Below are 22,229 nucleotides of genomic sequence, written 5' to 3'. Positions count from 1 at the left end.
CATAAGTGGTCCTGGACAGAAAGGAACCTAGGACGGCCTTGGCCAGACACTTTAAAGCCCACTGAGCATTTCTCTGAAATTCCAAGACATCAAATGTATTCATCAAGATTGGCTGATAAATGAGCAATATCCTTCCTCTATCGGGGTAGGGCCCCGACAGTTAAGTTGTGAAATTTAACTGTTGCTTTCAAGTGAATTCACTATATCGCTAAAAGTTCTTGGGGTAGAGTATTTCTAAGTCCTAGGGACATTTGGGGCAGTAATAGTGGCGTTCACAAGCCCACTTCTGTGCCTACATTAAGATTGAGGTTCCAATAAAATAGGTTCAGCTTCCACTCAGATGGGTACCCAAGGGTGCCAGGAAGGATAGGTGCCCGGCCACATGTGTCCTGTGGGTAAAGATGGGTGCCACACCTATCAAAGGAAGCAGATGGGGTCCTCAGGATTTCAACACAGTGAAGACTGTCTGAGGAATGCTTCCAGTATGTCTGCTCACAGCGGCTAAAGGGAGAATATACAAGGTTTGAGTCCAGATGAGGTTGAGTGGGGTCCTAACCTAGATCCCCACTGAACATGTAGTCTGCATGTTTTTAGGATTGAGCCCGTTTAATTAGTGGGGTTTGGACAAGCTAGGATGCCAGTGAAGACTGCCTGGTTTTCAGGTTTGGAGATTTTCACTGGCCATTCCTGATGTTGACAACAGGAATCTCAGTGTAGGTCCACGGACAAGATGTGGAGTTAAGAGGGTTTGCCTACAGTTAGTACTCTTTCCAGGTTTAACTGGATTGTCCATAGCTGTCCTGGTCCTGAAAGAAAATCCCTCAGACTTTTGGCTTCTATCTAACTGGCAAGACTGGTGCAGGGTTCATTATGCACCTTTCTGTCAAGCGACCAAGTGTGACCAAAAAGATGACACCTTTGGAAGCTTCCTGCAGTTACTTTAGCACAAATTCTAAAACTGGTTTTGTTGAACTCTAGGGTTTCACAGTTTTGCAAAATGAGTAATTCAGGGGTGCAATGAAGGGAAAACAGGAGTCTTAATGTAAGAGATGGGCATGGTGGCACACGCCTGTATGCCAGCACATGGGAGGAAGGGGCACAAAAGACCAGTTTGAGGCCAGCCTGGGCTGAGATTCTCTCAAGAAAACAAGACAATTTTTATAGCACCCTCCATGAGTTAAGGAACACAAGTAAGCAGCCTATTAATAAAATAATCAGAGACCTAAGACTTAAGTTTGTACTGTGGCTTTTTTTTTTTTTTGGTTTTTTTCGAGACAGGGTTTCTCTGTGGTTTTGGAGCCTGTCCTGGAACTAGCTCTTGTAGACCAGGCTGGTCTCGAACTCACAGAGATCCGCCTGCCTCTGCCTCCCGAGTGCTGGGATTAAAGGCATGCGCCACCACCGCCCGGCTGTACTGTGGCATTTTAAGGAAGCTCCAGAAACTAACATCCCAGTGAGTCTACAGCAATAGACTGACCCCTGGTATTAAAAGGGGAAACGTGACCCTAATATCTCCAAACCATATCCATGGTACAACTCTCTAAAGGAGAGGTACATCTTACTGAAGATTCCTGACAAGGGCCTACAGCTAAATGGCAAGAAACCTACAATTTCCCAGCTATTGGATCAGATGTCATGAAATCCTCAGGAAATCACTCTCAGAATGCAGGCTGGAAGGGAAGACATGAAAGATATGACAAGAAGTGACAGGTTTGGAGAGTGTTAGGCACAGCCTCAGTAGGGTAAACAGATCCTGCTTCTCAGTGGCTGCCAAGTCCAGAAAAGCCTAAAAAAGAGGAGCCAATGTGCAGATTTGCCTGCCAAAGGGTATCAGGAATAACTCTCCCACAGAGACTACTAGTGATGGTAATTGAACAGCTGGGGAACCTTTCAACACCATCAAGGTTGCCCTGACCACAGGCGATGAACTGTTTCCATGACTGAAGGAGAGTCCTAACTCAGAGACAGGTAGTCTGAGTTCCCTTTTTTGGGCCACCCAATGTTGTGGTTTGGAGTAGCAGGCAGTAAAAGAACTCACCAAGTCAGAACAGTTAAAACAATGTTTATTGTATACTACAAATGAAACACAGGCCAGACAGCGGCACAATCGGATCTGCAAGAACAAGCTGGCTTTTATTGCAGCTACCCTCATTTGGCACAACTTCTGAAATGTTTAAACAAGGACACTTCTGACTAGTGACTAGCCCTCTATCGGGAAGCAACAATTCATTTTGATTGGCAGCCATAATATTCCAACATGGCACATCTTACTCCTGGTTTTTCTCTAGAATGCAAAAGATTTCACATTCATAGCCACAAAAAGTTGGGTGGGGGAGATGACTCAGTACTCACTCTTCCAGAGAGTTCAGCTTACAGCACCCACCCCAGGCAGCTCACCACTCCAACTCCAGCTCTATCTGATCTGAGGGCACTGCAAAATACCATTACAAATAACTTTCTTTGCAAAAGAAAAAAATTTACAGAGTTCAATTCCTTTGACAATTTTAATTCCTTTCTCATTTCGGAAAAGGGTAAAGTTTTGTACAAAACTATACAAAGCATCCAGATGTTCCATAATCACTTGCATCATGTTTACATTTCACTAAAACAGCATTCTAATGTTCTGATTACTATTTTGATTTTTAAAATTTACATTTTCTTATTGTGTATATGTGATCTGAAGATAACTTTCAGGAGTCCGCTCTCTTCCACCTCGTGGGCTCCAGGAATTAGTTCAGGCCATCAGGCTTGTGTGAAGAGCACTTTCTTAGAGCAGGAGAAACGCCCCTTTCTGAACAGGCCCTGCAGAATGAGCGAATAAAGTATTTATTCGACAGCATCTACAGGCTTTGTCCTGCAACATTTACAGGCTGTTTAGCACAGGTCTTTTTACTTTTCCATCACCAGCAGAAACAAAGGTTTTTTTTTTATTTCAAACCAGCTGTTTCATAGATTTTATAGTTTTGCTTCCCAATTGATCTTAGTTTTCTCACCCCCCCCCCTTTGTGCCCTCTGAACTCTTCTAAGAGAAGTAATTTTCTTACATATGGAAACAGGAGTGGCACCGGGGAAGGATTCTTAGTGGAAGGAGCCAGAGCATCAAACACCAAATAGTTTTGCTCTTGTCCCCCCTTTGCAATTTGTCCCTTTAACTACTAGACCATGTCTCTGATTACTCCTGACTTGTTTCCACAGAAGTGACATTCTTCGTTTAGGAAGAGACAGAGTTTCCCTTCAGCAGTTAGCAGGTCTAGCTACTCCCCTCACCCATTTTGTAAAACACCAGTCCATCTGGTCCTGCATGGCCATTAGCAAACTGTCGCTAAGAGATCAAAGAGGACAGTCCCTCTACTACCATCCCAGCAGTGGTTCCTAATCCGATCCCAGAGCTGCGGCCTGGAACTAGTTTTCTTCCACATATAAAGTGCCCAGGTATGGATGACAGGACAGGACACAACCCAAGGTTTGCTTACACTGATCACCAGTCAGATGTCCTACCTGCTGGTTGTGTCCCCTCAGTTATTTCTACATATCAGAGAGAGTCTAGGGAAATCCCAGGTAGCTGAAAGGCTGCGGCAGAATTAGAGATGAAAGCAACCTAGTAACTTACAAGTTCCTAACTTTAAATAAATAACATCTTAAAATCCCTTACCTTGGCCGGGCGATGGTGGTGCACGCCTTTAATCCCAGCACTCGGGAGGCAGAGGCAGGCGGATCTCTGAGTTCGAGACCAGCCTGGTCTACAAGAGCTAGTTCCAGGACAGGCTCCAAAACCGCAGAGAAACCCTGTCTCGAAAAACAAAACAAAAAAAAAATCCCTTACCTTATATAAATCTTCAAATTATTGAATAAATTTGCAAATGGCACTCTTAAGCAAAACATCCTTTTCTTTCCTACAAAAAAAAACCCACATCAACAGACAAATCAATGCAGAAGTTACACTGTTATTTAAATCATGACTTTGCAAGGTCCTCATATACATTAATCACACAAGTTAGGATGTGAACAGCAGCGGAGAAACCTAATCACTATCTGTGTCTGCTTTTTTTCTTAAGTTCTACTTAGAAATGTTTTGTTCTTGTTGCCTGAGCCCTTTAAAATGTAAATACATGGTTTTATAAATAAGTACCAATTATCTAATATAAACATGTCAGAAAAAATTCATAGAATTTCAAATATATTATTATATTTATTTGGTTCAGACAATCTCCTGTCTCCTAAGTGGTGTTTTCTCATCACCAAGCAAGCCTTATATGGGAAAACACACCTTATCATACCACTTACTCTGTGCTTTAAGTGTGATACATTTTCTTAAGTCTATTTATTATAGGTAAGAGTGGCCTGCATGTGTACCATGTGCATGCCCGGTGCCTGAAGAGATGGCTTTAGATCCCCTGGGATTAGAGTTGCACACAGATGGTTGTAAACTGCCATGTCAGTGCCAAGAGCTGAAACCAGGTCTCCCAAAGAGCAGCTGGTCCATCTCTTCAACCCCTTTAAATGTGTGCAATATTTTTAAAGGTTTCCAACGGTCGAGAACTAAGATCTTCCTAGCAGATGGAGCCCATCCTGCAACCCCCATGCAACTGAGGATAGCTATGAATATAATCCAACTTACTTAAACCGTTAAGAATCATGTGTTTCTTTCATTTTTAGCAACTCAAGCATCAACTTTGAAGGTGACAACATTATGCCTCAACTTCAAAGTCAAGTCTTATCCATAAGTAAATCACTTCTGTGTCCAAGGAAGAGTAGTGTACTTGTGACAGCTGTCTTGGGTTGCAGCCTGACTAGGCCAGGAACAACTAAAATCCAGCAGCTGGGCACACCTGAGAGCTCTTCTGGGTGGGAAGGCCACACAGAAGCCTTTGCTCCCACCAGCTTGCCCCACCTCTTGCTGGTATCAGAACCTACTTCCAAAGTTTCCCCGCCACACTGGAGCTGCCGAGACACCCAGATTCCTGGCCTCTCCACTGTTTGCTAGCTAGACCACAGTCCCTTACGTCCTCCAGAACCAACCCTCTTTGATAAATGTCATCACTTCGGTTCCTCGAAGAACCCTGACTGACACAGCGTTCTACAGATGAGGAATATTCTGATTCCCTGACCGTCCACCTTGCTCAGAGCTCACAAAGGGACAAATAAGCCACAAGAAGAACAAGTACCACACTGCACACAGCAGCTTTGAGGGAAACGTGAACATACTTCAGTAACGTTAAATATTTGTATAACTGAGCCAGGCGGTGGAGGCGCATGCCTTCAATCCCAGCACTCAGGAGGCAGAGGCAGGAGGATCTGAGTTTGAAGCTAACCTGGTCTACAGATCAAGTTCCAGGACAGGCTCCAGAGCTACACAAAGAAACCCTGTCTCTAAAAATAAACAAAAACAACAAACTGTCAGTACTTCAGACAATCAACAGGCCAGTGAGAATACCTAGCCCTGGGTACCTGACAGAGAATATAATGTCTGTCACTTTAAACCACCGATTTTAACTAAATGGCTCAATTCATATTCAAAAAGGGAAATATAACCTCAGAAGACTTGGAACTATCTAAAATTGGTAACCAGAAACCCCTGATGATCTAATACTTTCTAGAGAAAGATCAGAAGCAGAACACCTCGTGACTATCTAAGTTACAGAACACAGAGCATGGAAGGCGCTAGTGGAACTAGCCAGGAATCCAAAGGACCACAGAGCAGAGGCTCAGCAGGCACAGCACTAAAATCCTCCAAAGTTGGTGGTGCCCCATAGGGCCACTGTGGGAAAACCAGTGCTGTATGAAAGCACAAGCCGCAGCAAAGGAAGCACAGAGCTAGCTCAAGTCTCAGCTGGGCTTGCTGGAGATAGTCAAGAGGACGGGGCTTCCGCTCCTGCCACCCACATAGCAGCTCCACAACTGTTTGCAGCTCAGGGGATCTGATGTCCTCTTAGCCTTCGCAGGCACGCATGCATGCACACAGCAAGGACATACACGCAGGTGAAACACCTGTCACTAGACAGGTGACCTGAGACCAAGGTCACAGAAGGAAACAAACTCCAGCTGTTCTCTAACCTCCACACATCAGCATGTACACAGTAAATAAATGGAATAATTTTTACCATTTCAAAAATAGGAAAGTAAGATTTCGCCAAAGCCTCTAGAATTCCAGTTTTACTTCATAATCCATTTCAGGTCAGGGTGTATCTCCCAGAATATTTAATACAGAAAACAGATTACTATACCTTTCCTGTGTATTTCATATCACCTTCCAACGCCACACATCTCTTCCAGACACCACCCTTAACACGATCCCTGAAAAAGAGATTTTCTTTTAAATCACTGGACAAGGGGCAATGCCTGTTTCAAGAGCACCTTTAGCAGAGCTTACATATCCTCATTAATTCCTCGGTAATCACAGCGGCTCATTATGTGAACAGCAGTGAAAGGTTTAATCATCGGATATGAAGCTACTAGAGGAAAACAGTAGAGACCAAAACCCTTGATAGAAATCTGCAAGTGCTCTAATACCTGGAGCAGACACCGGCTAAGCCTATGACATAATTACATGTGTTTTGCAATTTCTCATTTGTAATTAGTAATTACAAAAACACAGTCAAAATTCAGATAAGATAAGGAACAGTAGCAGTGTGTCAGGCTATCAGTAACCCCTCACCTGTACTAGAAAATCCACAGCAGCAGGCGTCCAGTTGGTTAAGCATTGTAGATGCTAACCTGGCTTTCTGCTCAGCTGAACCCCCTCCCTTTTTCGGCATGACTATCCTAGGTTATACTCCTTTGTGGTAGGGATTAGCCCCCACACGCTTATCTATCTGCATGCTTTGCCCTCAGCTGAGCTGTGAGGGAAGATTAAAAGGTTATGTAGCCTTGCTGGAAGAGGTAAGGCAGCAAACTTAGGCTTTTCAAAAGCTCTCTGTTGGCACATCAGAATGTAAAGCTCTCAGCAATCACTCAGCACCATGCCTTCCTGCCTGGCTCCCCGAGCTCCAATTAAATGGCTTCTTTCTTAAGAGCTGCAGTGATCGTGGTGTCTCTTCACAGCAATGGAAACCCTCTGCTATGGTAGTGTCAGAGTGCTCATCAATACCTCACGTTCTCTTAATCATTTCACATAGCTTTCTTCAATTTTAATCTGTGTATTTTATGTTTATGTATAGTCATTGTATCTGTGTGTGTCTATGTACCACCTGCATGCCTGATGCCCAGAGGCCAGGTGTTGGGTCCCCTGGAACCAAAGTTACAGCTACACGGATGCTGGAAACAAACCTGGGCCCTTTACAAGACCAGCAACTGCTCTTAACCACCGAGCTGTCTCGCCGGTAACATAAGCAGTTACGTCTTACTTTTGAGACAAAGTTTAATTGTGTAGCCCAGACTAGCCTGAAATTCTGCATGTTTGAAGTCCACTCCAACCTCACCACCACTGGGAAGGGCGGAGTCTCAAGGAGACAACAAGACTCAGAGGAAGCAACACAGGCGGTGTACAGAGTAAAGGTAATAAAGCTATGAGACAGAAAGTAGATTAATAGAAATGGGTTAATTTAAGTTATAAGAGCTAACTAAAAACAAGCCTAAGCCATTACCCAAGATTTCATAATTACTAAGTCTCCTTGTTATTCGTTATCTGTGAGCTGCAGTCCAGCTAGTCCTCCCCTCCCTCCTTTACATGGGTTCTGGAACTGATTTGTGCCACCAGGCCTGTGCCCATGCTCTGACCAGAGCCGTCTTGCTCACCCTGGCTTTTTGAGCCTGGCTTTTGTTCACTGAGCTACAAATTGAAGCCAAAGCTTTGTGCAGTGCCAGGTGGCCAACTACATGAAGATTTCCCCGGCAACAAACATTACGATAGAAGCACGTGTGCCAAGAAAAGAAACTCATCCTAGTGTGCCTGTGAGACAGGGCCTGTCTGGCTGTGCGCTGCTGGCTGGCCTGAACTTGATTCACCTACCTCTGCCTCTTCCCCTAGGTTTCTTTCTCACAAGCTTCAGGGAAGGAGGCTCACTACAAGCTACCAATTCGCACCTATAAACATGTGACCAAAATGGAACTTTAATCTCAGTTGGTAGCAAGGGGGGGACAGGAATTTGCAAAGCAATTCCAGTAACACAATCTAGAGAAACAAATGGACCCACACTTGTCCACACTCTAGGCATCACTATTAATAAACACTCAAAAAATAAAAACCAACCATGTAAACGCCCGGCAACGGATGTCTTACACATACAAGGTTACACCCAGGCAATAAAAAGGTCATCTTCCAACACTGTTTTACAGAGAAAACTAGCCACAAAAATCCTATGCACTAGTTTATTATTCCGTCTCAAACATACAGAACAGGTAATCTATACGGGCACAAAGCTGCTTCTAGGGACGAAAGGGCAGGGAGTTTCCTGGGCTAGAGGTAGAGCGGCGCTTCCCCAGTGTGCATGACGCCCTAGCAACCTCTACAACCCCGTTAACCGGGCTTAGCTGGAGCACACCACTGGGGAGGTGGTGGGCAGCCAGCCATCTTAGGCTACATACAAGCCTAATGGTAGCCTGGACTACACGAGGCCCTGCCTTAAAAGGAATAAAGGTGTCTTTAGAGGAGACGTAAAACTTCTAAAACTGACCCAAACCTTTATTCCCAGCCTTTTGGGGGACACATTCAGAATATTATCAGAGAACTGTAAAAGTTCTAAAAAAAAAAAGTGCAGGTTGGTGGAACTGCCGAAAGCACGCACAAGACCCGGGATTGAATCTCAGACGTGCTGGAAGCTGCTTCTTTGAGGCTATACTTCTGCACTGAACTGTAGATTTAACTGTGAGGTGAAATAACTCACTCAAGAAAACTGACACAAAGCCCTGATCTTAGCTATCAAGTAAATGATACACCACGTCCTCCCCCAGCAGCCGGTGTCCCCAAAGTTCATGGGCTTTCTTTTAAAATTAAAAGAGCCGGGCAATGGTGGCGCTCACCTTTAGTCCCAGCAATTGGAAGGTTGAGGCAGGCGGATCTCTATGAGTTCGAGGCCAGTGTGGCTGGGTGAACAATGCCTCGATGATTTGCTGACTTCAATCAAGAGTAAGTCGGCCGGGAGGGGGGGGGGGGGGTTCCAGTTTGATTTGAAGGATATAAAGAAATGAAACCTTTACATGCTTCTATAGCTGGCCTACACCATTATTCAGAAAAGAGGTAAAGAATACGCTACAGATCTTGAAAAAATAAAACCACACCATCAGCTGGCCGGTTTTTTCGTTCTGTAAAGTGTAAATAAGAGGAACTTGACTTGTTTTCTTCTAAGATCTTCTCAACCCTGAAAGCTATCCACGATGCCCCATTCCCAAACCCGAACAATGCTCTGCCTGCGCCTTCTCTCATGTCTCCGATGCTGGGCAGCTGCCATCGCACTGAAGGACACAAGGGCCCACGAGACCTTACCTTCTTTCATGAACTAACTCATCGAGGCAAAACGTCTTCAGAAAAAGATTCGCTAAATTAAGATTCCGGGACATCCTCGATCAAGCTCCTGTGGCATCACATGCATTGAGCCAAGTCACACCAAAAGCTCCTGTGTCACCTCCGAATCAGTGAGCTACAAAAGAAGGTACGAGGCAAGGGTTTAAATCTTTTGTCCCAGCTTGGTTTGCAACATTCAGCCGATATCGCGCCCTGTCCCTACCTGTCTCCTGGTGTCGTTCTCCAATCGGTCCTCCGGAGCGCGCACCACCATAGCCAAAGCCAGCTCGGCGTCGGGTCTATTCCCGCCTCTCTACTATCCATTACAGCGCTCGGCGAAAACGCGATGGCGCCGGATTGCACGGAGCAAGCGAACACGCCACAGGAACCACAGAGGTCTAACAAAAGAACTTCGGAGCAGGGAGAAGCATGGCCCACCGCACGTCTGAGAGGCTCCGGGCCTCTCCGATTGGCTGCTGCGACACGATGTGGCCTGCGATTGGCTAGATGGTCGAGCGCGGCGCCTACGGGAGACAGGATTGGAGGCCCGCGCATCCAAAGGCCGCTCTTCCGGTCCTCCAGCCAAGCACTCGGGCGGAACCGAGTTTACCCCAGAGCGAGGTCTCGCGGGAGCTCCACAGGGCAGGGTGGCCGGAAGTTGCACTGCGGAGGACCACGGCCCCGGCGAGTCCGCGTGGAACATCGCGACCGGTCCTCGGGCCTCCGAAGGAAGCGCAACCACCGTACCACTGCACGGCTGCGGGACTGAAAGGGTGGGGCGGTGGCACTGAGCGTGGCACCGGTGGCTGTGCACAACCGGAAGTGGGGCGGGGCGCGGCAGCATCTAGAGACCTGTCTAGGGCGCAGTGTTGACCGGTCTGAGTGAGGTTCCTCCAAAGACTTTCGTTTGCCGTTTTTGAATTTAAAGTGAGGCTGTAGGCGGCTGGCGTGGTTGTGAGCGCCAGTAATCACAGCCTTTCAGAGGTGTGGTAGGAAATTCCCGAGTTGGGGTCCATAATGTGAACCCCGGTTTCTGGAAGTCATTCATACCTTGTTGAAGGCATACCGAGGAGAAAAGTAGGACCTTTTGTGTTTCTGGATGATGTCCCCCTGTGTAGATCAAGCAGACCCGAAAATATACATGCAGCCCAAGCTGGCCTTAAACATTCCTGCATTGGCTCTCGCAGACCGAGACCCTACACCATGTCCCAAACGTGTTGTTTTTTGTTTTTTGTTTTTTTTTTAAGTCACTGAAGATGACGAATTAGGCAGCCAGAGAGCCCTCAAGTTCCACCTTTCCCTACCTCCCAGCATTGGGTGTATGCACAGCACGTTTTTAATATGATCAGCTTACGGTGTCAGTGTCCACGTTTATACTATTCAGGATTCCCTTCCCACAGTAGACGAGTCTTGTCGGTCACTGTAATCCTTCACAGACATATTCCTGCCCATCCCTGGATAACTCTAGATGTGTCAATGTGACAACAAACACAAATGACCATCAAGTCCCAAATGTTATCTTCTGAACATTTCCCACTTGAATCTGCTTCTGACTCCCCTTTTCCCTGGTCCATTCCCCCCCCCCCACACACACACACACAATCTCAAGCTTCTCCATGCTAGTTAGGAGATGTGTGTGTTAGACCAGATCTGTGTGCTGCTTTGGGAAGCAACTTTCTTGGCTCTTACTAAAAATAGCACAAGATAATCTGGCTCTGGACCTATAACATTCCATCCCTCAGCAATCTTGGAAATTCAGTCAGCCTTATGGAATGTCCAAGACAGGTGAGGTTCCCCCTACCCCACCACTGGGACTTCAGTTTGTTTGGTTTTGGTGTTTGTTGCTGTTATTGTTGGCGTTAAGCTCCCAATATAGCTAAGGATGACCTAGATCTCTTGATCGATGTTTCAGCCTCCTGAGTGCTGGAATTAGATGCTGGTACCATTATATGCAGGAGCGGAGCATTTCTAACTACCTTGAAATTTCTTGAAAAACCAGATATATTTATTTCCTTACGTGCGATCAACTGGCTATTTCCTAGCTTTTATATAAAATCAACACTAGCTTCAACTTATCAAGATCCAAAATAGCCCAGGAGAGTTATACAAATTATGTTATCGTATCCTCCAACCAACTTTGTGTCATTTGGATCTCTTTCTGAGCTCAGCTCTTCATTTCTTGTAATTGCCAATTTAGGAATTCAGATGAGACTCGAGAGCAAACTGCTGAGGATAAAGGGGTTCAACAGTGTATAATGAAGTACATACTCAAAGGAGAGTAAACCATGGCCCAAGGGACCACTGGCATAAAAGCTCACTCAAGGGGTGAGAATGGACAATGGTAAGAGATTATTTTACCAGCCTACATTTTTAGGAACACTTTTATAAAAAGTCTCTACAACAGATGGTTTGTTTTTGTTCCTCCTCAGGTGATTGACAGGCCCACTTGGAGTAACTTTTAAAAGGGGTGGGGACGATGCGTATACCAGGCATAGTGGTGTATGCCTTTTGTCCCAGCATTTAGAAGACAGGCAGGTGGATCTTAAGTTCAAGGCCAGCCTGGTCTACATAGTGAGTTCCAGGATAGCCAGGGCTATGTAGATAGACCCTACTAAGTGCTGGTTATGTCAACTTGACACAAAATAGGATCATCAGAGAGGAGGGAGCCTCAACAGAAAAAAATGCCTCCAGAAGACTGTGCTATAGGCAAGCCTGTAGGACATTCTCTTAATTAGTGATTGACATGAGGCTCCAGTCTATAGTAGGTGGGTTATCACGTGACTAGTGGACCTAGGTTCCATAGAAAGCAGGCTGAGCAAGCCAATAAACAGCAGTGCTCCATGGCCTCTATATCAGTGCCTGCCTCCAGTTCCTGCTCTGCTTGAGTTCCTGTCCTGACTTCCTCCAATGATGGACCACCGTGTGCAAGTGTAAGCCAAATAAACCCTTTCCTCCCAACTTTCCCTGGGTCATGGTGTTTCATCAGAGCCTGCAGTTTTGATTCAGTTTTACACGTTGCTAACTGTGAGGGAGAGGTCCATCCTCTGTGACCTCCAGGCCTATGAATTTCTGACCAGCTACGAAACATGTATTATTTATTTTTTATAGGTAAAGACATAAATGCTTGTAGAGCTTAAAGGACAGCTAAGAAGTGAGGAATCAATTGGGAGATAGCTCAGTGGCCCTGCAAACAATGTCTGGAGTTTGGGTCCCCAGAACTTAAGTAAAACTGGGCAGAGGCTCCCAACCATCTGTAATTCCAGCCTGGGGAGCTGATGAGCTCTTCGGCCCTGTTTTGGGCACTGTTTTTTTCCTTTCCAACTACTTGCTAATAACTACATAAATCCTACAGGGACTTGATCATAGTTCTACTCAATCTATAGATAAATTTGAGAACTGGTTTAACACTAAATTGTATAAGACATGACAAACCTTTCCTTTGTTAAATCAATGTTTTCTAATTTTCAGCATATAGACTGTATTGCACACACATATTTCATATTTTTGAAGCTATTATAATTTTAAAACTTCCATTTCTTTCTCTTTTTTATTATTTTCTTTTTTCAAGATAGGGTTTCTCTGTGTACCTCTGGTTGTCCTAAAACTCGAGCTGTAGATCAGGCTGGCCTTGAACTCAAAGAGATGCACCTGCCTCTGCCTCCCGAGTGCTGGGATTAAAGTCATGTGCCACCATTCCTGTTTAAAACTCCCATTTCATAATGCTTATTTCTCGTTTATAGAAATACAATTGTCTCTTGTATACTTGCTAAATTCAGTAGTAGCTTTCATTAAAGTCGTTGATTGTTCTGTGCAAGCAAGCCCATAATCTAACCACAGGCTTCTTATTCATTTTGTCTGTGGGCCTGCTTCTACCCCTGCCTTATTAAAGAAAGGACCTTCAGGAAGTAATAAATAGTAATGTCTTGTTCCCAGTAACATAGGGAAAACACCTTGACTTCACCATGAGTGTGGGTCACTGTGGCATTCTGTAAATACTCTTTATTTGGTTATTATTAGTTTGCTTAAGAGTTGTTTTTTATTATAAATGGGTACTCATTTTTCTACATTTTTGGCAAAAAATTTTATGAAATATAATAATTCACGTGCTGTAACACCCATTTGGATGTTTTCTATATTCACTCACCATCACTTCCTGTGACTTTTAGGATGCATGGTCAGATATGTATTAACCCAGTGAACTACACTGATTAAAAAAATACTGGCTCACTCTTAATCTTGGTATGATGTTTTCTTTTTATATACAGTCAGCTTTTATTTCCTTATTATAGAATTGCAACTTGCAGTGATCTTATAATAACACCCTGGATATACTTAATATTTAGCAATTAAGAATGTCTTAAATGTTACCACAAAGCTTTATCATTTAAGAAGTATTAAAAGCCTTTGCGAGCATCGTTAGTCCTCAAAATTGCAGGGCAGAGGCAGGAAAAGGTCTGGGGGTCTGAGGCCAGTCCAGTCTACACAGTTGAGCTGCATGTAGGAAAGTGATACCATGTCTCAAAAAAAAAAAAAATTCAAATGGTAGATCTTGGAGCCTACCTCAGAGGGTAACATGCTTGCTTAGCATGTAGAAGGCTCTGGATTCAATCAAGGCTTTAAAAACCACTTGAAAACAAAAACAAACCAAAGAACCACATACAGCTAGAGCCAGAGAGAGCACTCAGTGATTAGGAGCGCCTACTGCTCTGACGGAAGACTTGAGTTTTGGTGCCACCCCAACTCCAGCTTCAGGGAACCTGACAACGCTGCTCTGGGGCACTCGTACCCATTCACATATTTCACCCCACGTTCCCCAGCCACATACACACAAAAATAAATCTTTGAAAACAAAACAAAAAAAAGCAACCCATACAACACACTGAGTGTGGTGGCACACATGTCACAGACTGGGAGGTGGGAGAGAGGAGGACCAGGGATTCAGCATAACCCTTACTTGCTGGAGCCTGCCTGAGCTACAATGAGACAATGCCTCAAAATTACCAAATCAACCAAACAAAAAAGCCAGGTGAATGACTCACATCAATAATTTCTCCCAGAATCCTGGAAAGTTGAGGCAGAAAGACTGTCATGAATTTGAGGCCAGCCTAGAATAAATAGGGAGACAGAAGGAAGGAGGGAGGGAGAAGGGAGAAAGGGAGGGAGAGTAAGAGGGAGGGAGGGAGGAAAGGAGGAAAGGAAGGAAGGGAGGGAGGGAGGGAGGGAGGGAGAGAGGGAAGGAGGGTAGGATGGAGGAAGGGAAGAAGGAGGAAGAGGAAGGAGAAGGGAGGAAGGAAGGGAGGGAGGGTAGGAGGGAGAGAACCAAAAACCAAAAACCCTCACATATGACCTACAGATAAAGAATTACACAGAAACTAAAGAACTAGAAGGTAAATAGCTTCACAACTGGGGGATGTAGTTCAGTAGCAGAACACTTGACCAACATGCATGAGATCTTAAGTTCAATCCCTGACAGAAGCAAGCTAATGAATAAATAATAACAACACTACATACGGTGCTTAGGATAGGGTCATGGCTGCAGCCCAGGGACAGAGTGCTAGCTTGGCCTACCAAGGCCCAGACTTCATCTCCCACAGTACAACAACAAACCAGAATGCTTAAGATTTGCCCCAGGTGCAGCTGAAGGGCCTAAGTAGGCTTCAATGATGTGGTGAGTATTCCTTTTCTAATCTGCATTACAGAAAAAAAAACTGGAAAACTTTCTGAAGCTATTTTTTATTCACATTTTACATAAGATTGCAAAATGTCAATTATGAAGTATCAAAAACTGTGGCCGCTAAGCCAGCCCATCCTCCTCCCTCTGCCAGGGCTCTGGCTTCAGTGCCTACAATACCAAGCTTCCATCTCCAGGACAAGATCTACATGCTGCTTCTACGACCTCAGAGCCACAGAACTAAGGAAGGTGGTGGTGACAGCATCCTGCACCTAACAGAGCAGACACATTTCTGCCATAGACGTGGGAAATCACAGGCATATTCTCATTTCAGTGCAATTCATGCTAGTGAACTGTGCAAAGATGAGAGCCTTCAAGTTTTTTCACAAGTAATGTCAAATGTACTTGAAAATCAGGTAACTAAAAAGGCTTATTGCATGGTAAATGGTTAAAATTGGTATTATTGAACTGAAGAAAAAATGCAAAACCTTTTTTTCTTACAGAATAGTATAAATGTTTATTTTCTGTATGATTTATTCTTCTGCCCTGTTTTTACAATATAGAAAAGTGTACTTTTTGAATAGCTCTAGTAAATATAATCTTTCTACTTTGGGATGTTGTAATAGGGCTTAAAAATTATATACCGAACCCTCCCCAAGTAATCTTTTAAAATTGGTAAATTAATGTGGCTATTAATTTTGTTCAGGATTTGATGCAAATGCCTAATACAAAAGGTTGCTTAGTGAGGACCAGACAGAAAGAAAGGGCTCGATACTTTAGAGAGCTTCTGAAAAGTCAGGCTAGTAGCATTTGATTGCACCTTCAAAGTTTTACAAGCAAAACATTCTTAAGCAATGCCATCATACATAATCTACAATCATAATCAAAAATTCACAAACATTTTGTGCACACTGTATATAAATACACATCACAATGGTGCAATTAAAATTAACACACAATATATACAAAATGAACAAAGTTTAGGTTTAAACCAAAAACTTATTGCAGTCTTTTGAAAAATAACTTGATTAGATATTATTTTGTCCTTTTAGACTAATTTACATTTATACAAAGTTTACTTCGACACACTAGAATGAGGTGCTAAGAATGTCTGCATTATCTACATTTAAAGTTACTGCACTATAATTTATAAATCCACAATTTAAAAGAGGATACTTTAATGAATAACGGAATCCTCTTTGCATTAATTTCTATTGCCTATATCTTTCATGTTCATATGAACATATATACACACTACATACAACTATAGAATCCTTGTAGGCAGGGTTATAAGTATATGCTAATAGTGACCGAGGATTAAGGTACCATACAAAATGCCTCAATTCCAACACAGTTTTTCCCATTGTCAAACACTCAAGAGTCCTATTACATTAGGCTCTTAAGATTATACAGTTTTTAATTACTAAAAATTATTTAGGTTATTTTTGCAATTATGAGAACACACACACCTCAGCTTACCAAATCACTGGCTAAAAACAAAGCTGTATTAAACTACCTTTATAAAAAGATAGCTCACTTCAATTGTGAAAGCTGCTAGCAGGCCCACTCCAGTAAATCAGGTAACACACACTGATTCAAACTGAGTTCCAGAATCTACAGAGAACTGTGTGAATAAAAACTTCATCGTACATAATCTCACAGCTTTGTACCCTTGCTTCCCCATCCAAGTCCATTCTCTACTTGATACTTATTAGTCCTATATTATCTTGACATAAAATGTTTACTTCAATTCACACAATCTCTCATTTTAGTAGTTATCCATAAAGACTTTGACAATTATTACAAAACAAACCACCCCCTTCAAAGGAATGAAGACATCCCAGAACACGTTAGCCATTCCTTATCATAAAGACACTGCCCATCCTCTGAAAATTACTGTCCCTTGATATTGTTTTCTTTAAAGAAAATACAAACTTCATAACTGGAAAGTATGATTGGGATTGTTTCCCCTTCTAATTTCCCAAAGACAAAAGATAATATTACAGAACCCACCCAAAAAGGCTGATTTTTCCTTAAAAGGATGGTGTTTTTCTAGACAAAATGTTATATGTTTCATTAAGAATCTGGTTATGTGGACATTCTACCTGTGAAGATTCTGGATCTGGAGCCAAAGAATGGAAAATATCCATGCTGCCTTGGCTCTTTCTACTGAACAAAGTCATACAACACCATACATCATAAATGGTATTACAATAATTTATGAATGTACTTTGTCAATAGAATCAGGACAGAACATCTAATTCTTAAGAAACCCAAGCAAATTAAAAAAAAATATATAATACAATAAAGGAAAAAATTTTAGAGAAAAAATTTAGAAGGGACATAGGCAGAATTAACTAAGATTTAAAATGTACCAATTTCTTCATTTAAAATTTCTTCTCATTCAATAGTATAGTTTCTGGTCTCTTAAAACAAAGGCTGAATTAAAATACAGCAATTGTTATCTTCTAGAAAATCGAGTGTCCTGGCACCTTAAATTTTCTGTACAGTTCCATGTCCGTCTTTTGTGCAAGAGTCAGCAGTGCATGGCACAAGGGTCACTTTTTGCTTTTCCTGCAGAGTTGATGACGCTCATCAAACACCGTCCAAATTCCTCAAGTATCATCCGTTCTGCCGCTGCCTTTGATTTCCCCTTCTTGTCTGCCTGCTCTGCCTGGGCAAGAAGGCAATTACACGTGGCTTCAGCTACTTCCTTAGTTACAAACGTAAATGGCAATCTGAAATGATTTTTGAGAGAGAAACACAGATGATCATGAAGTTGATCTTGGTTTCTACTGGCATCTTCATGCTGCACTAGCATAAGGGACATCAGTTTGTGAGTCAAACACAGTCTCAAGAAATTAAGATACACGTTTGGTCTCAGCAAGCATATCTAACAATATTTAGCAGGAAATACGTTTAACCTAAAACATATGATTGACTTCCCAGACGTGTCATCTGGCTAAGTAAATGATGCAGTGTGCACCTACACTGGGTGTCTCACCACTCACATCTTCCCAGCGTGCAAACCCTCCGCAAGAGCTGTTCTGATTTCTGTCCTCTTTCCTGACACACAAAGGGATTCCACGGCCATACCTAGGAACTCAAAGAACTGCTAAAACAAAGTTCCACTACACTCTCTTATGTTAGCTGTTAAAGTTCCACTACACTCTCTTATATTAGCTGTTAAAGTTCCACTACACTCTTATATTAGCTGTTAAAAGTTCTACTACACTCTCTTATGTTAGCTGTTAAAAACAAAGAGCAAAAATGTGTGGCACACACATCTACTACCAGCACTTGGGAGATAGAGGCAGGCAGATCTCTTCAAGTTTGAGGCCAGTTTGGTCTACAGAGCGAGTTCCAGGACAGCCACGACTACTATTATACAGAGAAACTCTGTCTCAAAAAAACAAAACAAAACAAACTCAGGTATGACATCAACTGAGCATACTGGTGTGAGTTTTCAGTCTCACCTTTCTCTTAGTGTATGTCCATGTGCACTGAGTGTATGGATGCATGTATGAATACATGTGCACACAGAGTCGAAAGGAGACAACCTGCATTATTCCTTGGGTAGTCTACCTAGAGTCTTTTGAGGACTCAACTGGCCTGAAACTCACCAAGTAGGTTATGCTTGTTGGTCAATGAGCCGCAGGGATTCTCCTACCTACTTGTCAGAGTACTGGGTTAGCAGTATACATCACCACGCCAGCCTTGTTTTGTTTTTGTTTTTTCAAAAACAGGGTTTCTCTGTGTAGCCTTGGCTGACTTGTAATTCAGTCTGTAGACCAGGTTGGCCTGGAACTCAGAGATCCATCTGCCTCTACCTCCGAGTGCTAGGCTTTTAAGGTGTGTGCTACCACCACCCAATAAAATGTCCAGTTTTTTGTTTAAATGTGGGTTCTGGTGATCTAATTCAGGTACATCTTTACTGAGCTATCTTCCCCGCCTTAAGCAATTGTTTTAAAAACATAGCTTTAATTACATGTGCAGTGTGTGTGTGTTTGTTTCAGTGGGTTAAACCCAAGACTTCCTCATACATACAAATGCTCTACCACTGAGCTGTATCCCCCCAGCCCTACAGTGTATAACCTTGTGTTCACACTTACATTATGAACATGGGGGGGGGGGGTTACTGTAGTAATATCTTTAATATCCAGAGATTAGATTTAGTAATCTTTAAGAATCATTAAAATATTATACAGAATCTGTATCATAATCCTAACTAGGTATCTGTCCCTTTTTAACACACTTAAGTCAAGAAAATTTTGTAAATGCTATTTCCATTCTAAGAGGCTATCGTGATGGCCAGTGTGACAACCAGAGTTCCGTCCCTGGACACAAGACAGGCATGAAGAGAGAACCCACTCCACACAGCTTCCTTTGACCTCCTCAATATCACACTCACACACTGAGTTGTATAAACGCATAGGTGAGTTGGGTGTGTCAGCACAGTTGTGTAATCCTGGCTGAGCTGGAAGGAGTGTGAATTCAAGGCCAGTACAGGCTGCATAGTAAGATCCTGTCTCTAAAAATTAAAACAAAATGGGGGAAAAAAAACCTAATAACCAAACTACTTTATACCAAAAAAGTTACAAATATTGTACCTTTCTTCAACATAATTCAGCATTTAATAGATATTCTCAATCTTCCTAATGCTAAGACTCTCTAACAGTTCCACATGTTGTAGAGATTCTCCAACCATAAAATTATTTTCATTGTTACTTCATAATGTAATTTTGCTTCTGTCTGTCATAAATTGTAATGTAACTATCTAATATTTAGGGTGGTCTTAGGTGAGCCCTGTGAAAAGGCCATTCAAACCTCAAAGAGGTCATGACCTACATGCTGATTGCTACAATAAATCATTTGCAAGGTTCATCCTCTTAATTTCTCAAATTAATCTCTAATACACTGTCTAATATAAGTCTAAGTCCAAATTACTGTGTTAAAAGCAGACCTTGAAAAATACTGACAACAGAAATTCTTCTTGCAGTTACCAGGAAGCTGAGAGACACAGGTGTTTTTTTCCACGGACTAATAAGTAACTCAGATAAAAAGTACAGGTCTACCTATTTTTATCCTTTATTTTTAAACACTTTGGCATATATTCTTTTCAGGTAATTATGTTATGTACTTTATATGCAATACCTTTATTTTTATTTTATTAATTAATTTAATTTTACTTATTTATTGGTTTTTCAAGAAAGGGTTTCTTTGTGTAGCCCTGGCTGTCTTGGAACTTGTTCTGTAGACCAGGCTGGAATCCACCTGTCTCTGCTTCCTGAGTGCTGGGATTAAAGGTTTGTGCCACCATGCTCAGCTGTTTATTTTTTATTTTGTTTTGAGATGGGGTCTTGCTCTACTGCACAGGCTTCCCTGGAACTCTAAATGATTCCTGCCTTAGCTCCTGAGCAGTAAAAGCAGCCAAGATTGTACCTACTGTCTGACTTAGGACAAGCTGCTCTACAACCGAGCTCAGCAGTCCAGAAAAGAAGAAATAGGGGAGTGGACTACAGAGGGCAATTCAGAGTCCACTAGCAGGAGGAAAAGTCAGAACATAGTCTCGCAGTCTAGCCAAGAGCACAAGGAAATGAGGAGCAAGACTGGAAAAATGAAACCTTGCTTTCTCAAGAGTTTCTCACATTGCATACTTACCTCAAGTTGGTAGGGAGAAATCCAGTTACTATTCATAGCAAACCAAAGAATTTCTGTGTGTTGTAGAAAGCACAGAATCTGAGAGTGGTTTTCCTTCGACTAACTTAAAAGGTAGGTAAGGTGGAGGGAAAATTGAAAATTCAGATTGGCAAGAGTGTAGAGTCTGAATTTAACCCTGTCTCCCTAAAAAGAAACCTTACTATAAAAGCGAACATCTGAGAAAGAGATAAAAAGGCTTTGAGAAGTATTGACTCACTTTCCTCCTCCACTGTTCAGAGCGGGGGTTGGCCTGGTCAGCAAGTCTGAGATTTGAGAGGATAGCTTGGTCTTGGCTGCTGTCTGTTGCTGGACCCTTACTTCAGCTGCATCTGCTAAGTGCATCAAGGTCTTCCGTTCTGGGCTTTCTTCAAAATTCTTACAGCCAATGCATTTACAGATTGAGGAACACATTATTTTTGCCTGAAAGATTTACAAAAGTTTCCAAATCAAAAGCAGAAAATATTATTTGTAAGTAAGTCCACAGCAGAAAAGTAATAGCATTGTCTTGTCAACTGAGGTGAGCTTAGATGGAGCATGTCTGCTAACAAAGGCTGCGCCTGCAGATAGATCAGGATTAATTGACAACAGTGCTTGTCTCAAGGCCTTGCAGCTCTTTGACTCTGACTACAGAGTCTCACCCAGAGAGGACTAACACTTTCTTCAGAATGAATATAAATAAGATATGAAAGTATTTTTAAAAGGTTGCTAAGAATCCAACCTCAATCGGATCACCATTAACACACCAGTGACCTCACAGTTATGCAGAGAAACTCACGGTTTCACATTAAAGGAATTTCATGCCTAAGCTTGATCAGATGAGGCAAAAAAATTGTCATGAATTTGAGGCCAGGCTAGCTTACAAGTGTGATATCTCATCTCCAAAGGAGAAAGGGAGAAAGGGGGCCACACGCAGTTTCTTCTACTGAATCAGATTCCCAAGCCCTTCAATAATCTAAATCCATAAACTAGTATGCTCTCCTGTGTAAAAATATAAAGTATATTTACATGAAAACACAGACTGAAGCTAAGTGTGAAGGCCCACAACTATAATCCTAGCACTTGGAAAACAGGAGCAGGAGGATTAGTAATTCAAGGCCAACTTGAGCCAGCGATTCAAGGCCAACCTAGGCTGCGTGAGACCCTGTCTCAAACACAAACACACACACTAAATAACTAACCCCGAAAATCCAGACCTTCAGTACACACAGCAACAGGAGCGCAGGAGAGGGGACCCATTAGCAGTACTGTTTGCCAAGTGAAAGGATGGGCTTTCTGTCAAAACTGGGGGTGGGGGAAGTTCCTCCCCGAAAATGGCATTTGAAAGAATGAAAATATAGACAATCTAACTATAGGAATGAATCAACACAAAGGGTTAATATCAGGCATGGGGAGATTGTTACATTTAGGCTTTGAAAATAA

The 22,229-nt window shown here is 42.7% G+C and overlaps 1 protein-coding gene and 1 long non-coding RNA gene across 5 annotated transcripts in view; both read right to left on the bottom strand.

The window, feature by feature from the left end:
* Positions 1–2,048: 2,048 nt before the first annotated feature.
* LOC121460836 lies at positions 2,049–10,151 on the bottom strand. Its single transcript, XR_005976110.1, has 5 exons — positions 9,663–10,151; positions 9,422–9,575; positions 6,225–6,294; positions 3,824–3,893; positions 2,049–2,802 (listed from the first exon to the last, which is right to left on the bottom strand). It is a non-coding gene; the product is annotated as an uncharacterized LOC121460836 (long non-coding RNA).
* Positions 10,152–15,607: 5,456 nt separating this feature from the next.
* LOC121460863 (protein lin-54 homolog) overlaps positions 15,608–22,229 on the bottom strand; it is a 62,216-nt gene continuing 55,594 nt past the window's right edge. For all 4 annotated transcript variants that reach the window (XM_041671515.1, XM_041671517.1, XM_041671518.1 and 1 more), the window contains exons 12-13: positions 21,028–21,230; positions 15,608–17,848 (exon numbers count right to left, since the gene is read on the bottom strand). In XM_041671515.1, coding sequence (XP_041527449.1) covers positions 17,647–17,848; positions 21,028–21,230 — 405 coding nt within the window. In that variant the 3' untranslated portion in view covers positions 15,608–17,646. The remainder of the gene's footprint in view (positions 17,849–21,027; positions 21,231–22,229) is intronic.

The sequence above is a fragment of the Microtus oregoni genome, unplaced genomic scaffold (genome assembly GCF_018167655.1).
Source record: "Microtus oregoni isolate MIOR12 unplaced genomic scaffold, Mior012 000021F_ref0000039, whole genome shotgun sequence".
Taxonomy (NCBI): domain Eukaryota; kingdom Metazoa; phylum Chordata; class Mammalia; order Rodentia; family Cricetidae; genus Microtus; species Microtus oregoni.
The sequence above is the reverse complement of the archived record's forward strand: the minus strand, read 5'-3'. Positions and strand labels throughout refer to the sequence as shown.